This window comes from Phycodurus eques, chromosome 1 (assembly GCF_024500275.1).
Source record: "Phycodurus eques isolate BA_2022a chromosome 1, UOR_Pequ_1.1, whole genome shotgun sequence".
Lineage (NCBI taxonomy): Eukaryota > Metazoa > Chordata > Actinopteri > Syngnathiformes > Syngnathidae > Phycodurus > Phycodurus eques.
The window spans coordinates 9,389,217-9,397,749 of record NC_084525.1 but is presented as its reverse complement, the minus strand read 5'-3'; the positions used below and the strand labels follow the sequence as shown (position 1 = coordinate 9,397,749).

General features: G+C 39.0%; 1 protein-coding gene across 1 annotated transcript; it reads left to right on the top strand.

Moving 5' to 3' along the window:
• Positions 1-2,675: 2,675 nt before the first annotated feature.
• tac3a (tachykinin precursor 3a) lies at positions 2,676-4,818 on the top strand. Its single transcript, XM_061676932.1, has 7 exons — positions 2,676-2,838; positions 3,066-3,181; positions 3,280-3,385; positions 3,493-3,522; positions 3,601-3,654; positions 3,764-3,830; positions 4,331-4,818. Exons 2-7 carry the CDS (start codon positions 3,080-3,082, stop codon positions 4,347-4,349), a joined length of 378 nt encoding a protein of 125 aa, XP_061532916.1. The 5' UTR covers positions 2,676-2,838; positions 3,066-3,079; the 3' UTR covers positions 4,350-4,818.
• The last annotated feature ends 3,715 nt before the right edge of the window (positions 4,819-8,533 follow it).

Genomic DNA, 8,533 nt, shown 5'->3' with positions numbered 1-8,533 from the left:
CATTGTCCCTATCTGTTCTCTGTCCTACTCACCTGATAGTTTGTTTCCAGTTTTAGGTATTTAAGTGTTTATTTGTTACTTTGGTTTGGTTGTGGGACTTTGTTTGGTTTTGCTTTATCCACGTTCCTTGTTGGCCGTTTTTGAAGATTAAATATTATTTTTATGAGACTCCCGGACTCCTGCCTTGCCTCCCTACTTCCCTGCACTTGGGTCCTCCATGTTCTTGCCTTGCGTTCCTCGCCTTCGACCAAACCCCAACCGTGACATCCACATTCCTAAAATGTGCACGTTAATGGAAAACTGAAAACGACGTCAAACTCAATCATGCGGACAATATCGAGCCCACATTTTGTGGCCCACTAAAAGCAAGCAATGTGTGTCTACTTCATGTTTGTTGCAAAATGGATTTGTTTTTTTCCTCATTTTGGCAGAACATCTATATTCAAATTGCAGTTTACATCACTTTATTCAGCTATTACAAACATTTTTTTTTGCCAAATCCCTTCTGCAGATAGACTGAAAAATAATATTGATATTTATTTATTTGGTTTTGGAATCTTGCGCAGAAATGGCTTTTAATGCCAAAATAATAATTGTTGCTTTTTTAAATGGCATTCCTCATTCACTATAAGCTGCGTCATCTTTTCTCATGACACACACTTTCTACTAAATGAAACCATGAAAAATGCTGCTCCATCCAGTGTGAGAGTCCTGTCGAGCCAATGGGAATGGATCCTTTAATGGTGGCTAAAATGATTTTTTCTGGGGTCCATGAGATATGATGATTTTCACCAAAATTGTGGTGAAACCCCAGTTGGACAACTTCTTGAAGTTCAAGGTACCAGTGTACATAAAATAGCTGTTGCAGGGATGGCTGATCTCGAAACAGAATGTTAGTCTTGGGTCATGTTATGTCACTGAAGGTACCCTATGTGAAAGCCTGTGACATCCATTTGGCCCAGGATCCATCCCAGGAAAGCCGCTTTGGCATGTGGAAAAACAGCCCCTGGCTTTGGCTTATTCCGCTTTGATTAGCAAGGGTGACAAAAACACTCATCAATAATGTAAAAACACAATTAATGACTTCCCCACTTCTGTCAGATCACTCATCACCAACCCCGCCCCTGAGCTGCTGCCATCCCCTCGCCTTGCCTGCACGTTACTACATGCAGCAACAGGACAGATATGGTAAATGGAAGTCATCACTAAAACATAGCAATGGTAACCTGTTGTGAATTGACGCTTTGTTTTCCTCTACCGGCGGATCAAAAGCTACGTTTATAGGGCAAAAGCAGCTGAGGTTTGCAGTTGTACAGTACATCCTACTGACTGTTTTGTAGCTGTGATCACAAACTTTGATTTTATGAAATATTCATGTTGCTTTGCATTTTGAATGGGCGCAACAGAAAAGTAATTGCTCGTGTAATTGCAAGATAAATTATGGGTTTAGTGCGAGCATGAAATTTGAAAGTTTGAAGCTCCTACAGAGAGGCGAAATGGCTAAACTTCATTTACATAAATACTGAATATTATTGTCTTTACAGCACATGACGCCAATTTTTTTTTTTGCTTTGGCTTGCGGGTAAAATTGGAGATACGGGTGATTTATGGTGGCAGGGAACTCAACTCACTTCGCAACAAACATCAGTTTGTCAGATAGTGAACATTTCTTCAAAAAGGAGGCTTCAAATTGTTCAATGCCACTCCCAGTTGAAGTTTACTGTCAAAATAAACACAGAAAAAGAGAATCCCATGTCTATTTAAAACTACCACATACTGTAGCTTTGCCTTTGATAAATCTGCTTAGCGTAATGCTAACAACACAATGTCAAACGCTATGGAAGGGCTAACAAATAGCATCTGTTAGGCAGTGAGTGTTACAACGCTTTAAGGAACAGTTATTTGAACACAAACGTTGCAGCAACACATGTAGACAGACATTATAACAATACTCACAGGCATATATTCTTTACCCTCTGCCAAAAACCACCAAATCTTACAACAGCACACTGAGTCTCTTACAGGGGTTATGAAACAAATGGCGACACCGGGTAACAACATGGCATTCATAAATCATGTGGTGTGGATTCAACCAATGGCACAGCAGTGTATTTACTTGAAATAGTGTCCAGACTTTCTTTTTATTTCCAAACTGTGAATTTTTTTTTTTTTTTTAAAGAAATATATATGTATTGTATATGCTCCAGCGCCCCGCGGCCCTAACCAGAATAAGCGGTGTTGAAAATCGATGGATATATGTATTGTTAGTCATTTATTTAGTGGGCAACTCAGCTCCAAGCGCAGCTGTGCGTCCCATCTTGTCACATTCATCACCATCTTGCATTGTGACATGCAGAGGCAGCTGCTATCTTTGTAATGACTTCCTAAAAAGATTATAATCTTGACAGTGACCATGTCAACTGGTCGATGGAGTGGAAAGGCACCAAAGGGAGCACACCAGCATCGCTGCAATGAGATGGATGCACGACAGTGAAGACAAGAAAATGGACGTTTTCCATGATTGTAATGTTCTTGCTCCTCAATTATCCTTCCACAACTGCGTATGGGCTTTGTGATGATGACTGTGTCCATACGTGCGTGCGCGCGTGTGTCAGGGGGTGGGGAGAACCCATCAATGAGCTGGCTACCATGGTTTTTCAGCCCAGCATGATATAAGACCTTCTACTCCACCTACGTTTCACTTTCTGATTGGCGTTACGCAGGTATCCAGCTATTATTTATTGCTCCCCAAAGGGTAGACCCCCCATTTATCCGGAGCAGCTTTCACTGCACTCTGCGCTTGAGCACACAACTCGGCAACTTCTCGCCACACACCAGGTACGAAAAATTACTTTATATAATATTGGTGGTGGGTAATTATATAAAATTATTACGTTATAGTTAGAAAATACCTAGTAATTTTGCGTGGGGTGCGTTTGTCTTTATTTAATGCGTATTTACGCACTAAATGCGCAACAAGTGCAGCTGATTCCAGGATAAAAGAATAGTAATCAGCAGTAAATGTACCTTTTTGGCGAGTTAAGGCTTATAGTGTTGTTTTTCAGGTGTTGCTTGGAAAATGAGAAGGAGTTTTTTACTGGTGTCTCTGCTCCTCCTCGTCAAACTTCGATGCAGTCAGTCCAGATGCGAGGAGCCCGAGTCACGCAAAACAACTTCACTTGTAGGTTCCCCCCTCCCCCCCCCCCTCTTATTTTCCAAATGTTCATGTATTTCAGACTTGTTGACTGATTGATTTTATTTGACTGATCTTCATTACAGCACCAGACCCTTGGTTTAAATTACCCCAAACCGAACCTCATTAAGAGGTATAGCGATTGGGATTATGACAGTTTTGTGGGTCTGATGGGCAGAAGAGATGCTGCCGGTGAGTCGCTTTGTTTTATGTATGTGTCTTGGTTTATTCAATTATAAGGATTCATTCTTTCGGACGTTGCTTCAATATTATGAATTTCCCTGAAATAATTGTTTCAGGTGAAAACATTGTGCAGCACCCACAAAAAAGTAAGTCGATTTTTTTCCTTAAAAAGCTTCTCTTTTTTTTTTTATTGAAGGATGATATGTAATTGTGGTTCTTTTCAGGGGAAATGCATGACATATTTGTTGGGTTAATGGGAAGAAGAAACTCTGAGCCTGGTGAGTGTGCCATCTGACTTCACTGGATAATTTTTTTGTCGTTGTACAGGTGTACCTATAGTTATGGCCAATGTCTTTGTGGTACTTTTTTTTTTTTTTTTACACCCAGATAACGGTGCCTGGAGGAGAACGCTACCTGAGAGGAGAAGGATATTTGTGAACAAGTGTAGGCTGAGGTGAGGGACTTTTCTCTTTCAATGGGTCTATAGAATGCACTCTGCCGAATTGCTGCTGATATATGGTGAATTTACAATAGTATTCTATTGTATTTCATAATAATTGTAAAGTACTGTTAAATTGTCATCCCTTGCAGGTAAATTAACAGTTAAATTTATCATTTAACTAAAACAGCAAATAACTGTAATTTATGAGCATAAAACAGAATATTTAATGGATAGCTGTAAACTAATGGTGGATCCATTCATCCAGCCATCAAGCCATTTTCTTTTGTGCTTGTCCTCATGGCGTCGTGGCTGAGCTGGACTGCGACTTTGGGGCAGATGTGGGGTAGATACTGTGTACTGGTCAAAGACAAAGCCATGTTATGCAGAGCTTTTGAGCAGTAAAAACAATAAATAGCCTTTTGAAAACATTTGGATTATGCAACTATTGGTTTGAAATGTTGAAGTAAAAATAAATTCTCATTTCAAAACTGCCTGGTGTGTTTTTGCTGCAGGTTTCTCCAGGGGCTGTGACAGAACTGAAAGCAACAACATCCGCATCATGAAGGAGACGACTGACGGAGAATATGAGTAGCGATATACTGTAAACCTGTCAAATGGCCAATGAAAAAACATGCCTTCTACTTTATTACTTGATTCAAAGTTCCAAATAAACGTACTTTTATATAAAATGTATTCTTTTACTGTGGTGACGAATACTCAGTGACCAACTGTATTTGTTCTCATAAAATTGCTCCACAAGGATTCATATAATGATTTATTAGTTTAGGGCTTAGGTGCTCTCAGATGAAAATAAACAGTCTCATAGAGGAATTTTTTTTTTTTTTTTTTAATGAAACAGTTATTCTTCTCTTCTCCTGCCTTTGGATTTTGGGGAAAATGAACAGGAAACACAACATTCAAGACATTTTCAAGTAAAAAAAAAAAACTAAACATTTTAAAATAAAAATCATACTGAGTGACCTGACCTTTAGAATTTGAAAATCGTACTAATTATGTTACATTGTACATGTCACCTCAATTTAAAAGAGGATTCTTTAGATTTTTGGTGTCCCCATCATGCAATGCTCATGAGATGAATTGAGGAGGACGTCCAACTGCAATCCTTTACTCATTTGTGCGTCACTGGTCACATAGTGCTTATGACAAATGATGCGAAATGAATGTAATATCACACATGACAAAGAAATCAGGCATGCAAAGTGATAGCGTGTGCCATTAATACGCCACTTTGTGTTACAGTAAGATTGAAATCTACATACTGATGTTGTCAAACATTGTTACGCAAAATCCAAATAAAGTTGCTGCTGCTAAGTCCAAATTTTATTGTGCAATTACTGTCACACCAGAAAAAAACACCATTACCATCAGCGAGAAAGATCTTTCAGGTACTTCTGTTGACTCCCAAATTCCAAAACCATGCATATTAGGTTCACTGAACACTTGAAAATGTCCTTATTGGTGTGAACTTGAGTGTGGATGTTTGTTTGTCTGTATGTGCCCTGTGACTGGTTGGTGAGAAGTTCGGAGTCCACCCCACCTCTTGCCCAAAGTCAGCTGGGAAAGCAGAGTGGCGGTCCTGAGGGGTGGGGGGGGGGGGGGGGGGGGTTTGGGAGTGCCCAGACTGCCCTGTGCCAACCCCCCCCCCCCCCGCCCGTCCATACAGTTAATATGCAGTACCCCCCCCCCCCCAGTGTAATTGGTCTCGAACCGCCACAGAGGGAAAAGCAACCCTATTGAAGATAAGTGGTATGGTAAATGGATGGATGGATGTTTTGTTTTTCTCAGATATGCACATATGTATATCTAGAAAATGGTTGTTTAAAAATTGACAATATATACCATAATGGCATCAAACTACTTTGTATACACGGGGCTTGCCATGTACCAGTGTCATTTATTTGTATTTGAATTTTTTCTTACAACAGCTATTACAAATGCCGACAAATGTTTTCTGTTTTTATATTTGGTTAGTATTATAATTTGACATCAAAAGCCAATTAGTTTTTTTTTTTTAATCTGTTCATCGGGTTTGTCAGGATGAATAAAGTGGCAATCCCATGGGTACCAGGATCAGTCATGGATCTGTCTCATAGGAATTGCAAATTTAATTGCATCATAAACAACAAATTGACCAATTATCCCTTTGTTGACAGGGCAGTGTGTCCGCTGCAATCATCCACTTTAAAATGAACCCGTCTCTATGTCGATGTCTGAGTTCTGAGGTGCGGGTCAGGTGCACAATTTCAATGCATCAGATACTCACATGTTCAATTAGTTTGTTATCATCTCTATTATAGCAAATTCATATATCATTGCAGGACAACTTCAGTTAGAAAACACAACTTTGCTAATAAAAAAAAAATCATTTTCCAGCTAGATGGCAATGATATTAAAGGATTTTCAATATTGTTTTTTTTTTTCTGTCATGAATACTGTACTTGCATATTCACGAAATTTGTTCTCTGCATTTAACCCATCACAGTAGTGACCACAGAAAACAGAAGGTCAAGTAAGTGTGATTCCCACTAAGTGAGATCACATTAGTTAAGTGTTTTATTTATTTTGTCAAGGTTTTGAGTGTTTGTAATTTATTTTTGTCTTTTAAAATCCAATTGGTGTCTCATATTCTGGTTTTATTGTATACCACGCACAATACAAATGTTGGTCAGTAGTCTATTGGGCATGCACGAGGCCATTTCTTCATGGCCAAATTTAAGTTTGTTGTCATATGATAAACTTTAACACTACATTTTTGCAGAGAAGGGAAATGTGCACATCGCAGTGATTTTTCATTAAATATTGAGTTTGGCCTGCGATGTCCCAATTTGTTACTTGGGCCCACCGTGAATTTGAGTTTGACACCCCTGGTCTAGGACCTCTCAGAAGTGGAATGGTTGTGTGATTCTTTTTAATGGCCATGTGAAATCAGTGGTAATGACAGACACATACGCAGAGTTAAAATGAATTATTCTGTAATACAACATCAGCTCCTTATAAAAATTCCTGGGCTGCATCGTCTTGTATCTCACGCAAGTGGAATGGTCAAGTGATAAAAAGGGAAAATATTTCTAATATGACTCTTAAATCAGATATACTTACAGACTGATAGTCAGATTTCAAAAGGCTTACATTTTGAAATAATAAATGAGATCAGAGTAACTGTTAATGGATCTAAATGCCTCGCTGTACCGATCAGTCACATGTCAATCCAATTCATCCATTCATGTAGTATGTTGCACGCTGCCTAAACTGGGACAATAATTAGACAAATGTTACAATAATGTCACATTATCCAGCGTCACGTATTTAACTCTGAAAATGCAATAAATAAATAAATATAACAGCATAAATATAGAAAAAAAAAAATGAGCTGGTTACCGATGACGTAAACAACCAACCAGGAAGCAGCCTTTTGTGAATACGAGTACTGTGCTGCAAAAGCATATAGTTGGGGGTTTATGTTTTTTTTTTTTTTAAATCACTTCATTCTAGTTGGAAGGCAACAAAGACTGAAGAGGGAAAGCACTAAAATGGTGTTCTAACATTCCTGACCACCAGATGCCCCCCTAGCAAAGCCAAGTAGAACAATTACTCCTACTGTCAATTGAAAACTCTATTTTAGTATAGTTACAGTACTTTTACACAATAAATGAATGGCACAGCTTATACAAGTCAACCAATCAACTCAAGCTGTTGCATTAAAAGAGACTTGCTAATAAAGCTTTGTTATATGGAGGATATTGCCCAAGATTACCGTCATTTACACTATTAATATAGGCAATTATTTAGACAGAAAATTAAGGGGGGCATCAATTACTCGCATTATTTTCACTATTCACATCAGGGCTCCATCCCGATCACTGTACTAGAACACAACGCAGCATGTTTTCTCCAAAGGGATCGTTAGATTGGAAGGGAAATTCCACAACTGAATACAAATGGATCTGCCTGAGTCACATGATGCAAGTTACTTGGCAGGAGTTTCAGTCTTTCCTCTTCCTGTCCGTATGTTCAGAGCTGCACTGTGACATCTGTTGAGACAAAGGTTATTTGAATTTCCAGGAAAAGGCACTTTTTTAAAAAAAAAAAGCTTTTTCCTCCCACAGAAAGGCCTCTATCTCAATCTACAGATACAAGTCAACCTAATTGTTCACATTTACTCTGACATCCTTTATGTAACAACCAGCTAATTGTTTCAAATCTACAGTATGTGACGTGCATCCTGTGTGAAATTTATCACAACGAGAAGCTGTGGACACCCGATCAGACACATCAACACAGACAACCACAAACTAAACACTGCACCATCTACAGTATATGCTCAATGATGACTTTTGAGACTTCCATTTTCTATTTTCTGTACCGCTTATCCTCACTAGGGTCGCGGGAGTGCTGGAGCCTATCCCGCCTATCTCTGGACGAGAGGCGGGGTACACCCTGAACTGGTCGCCAGCCAATTGCAGGACAGACTTTCGAGACTTGAAAAATGATAGTTTAATTTGACTAAAATCTTATTTGCCATTCATGGTTGACATTTAACATGTTTTTGTTTTTCCTGTCCAAATGACTTTTGGCAAAAGGCGGGTACCCTGCACTGGTTGCTAGCCAATCACAAGGCACGTGTCGACAAACTACCACACTCACAATCAATATGGACAATTTGGAGTCTTCAATTAATTTCTTTGCATGGTTTT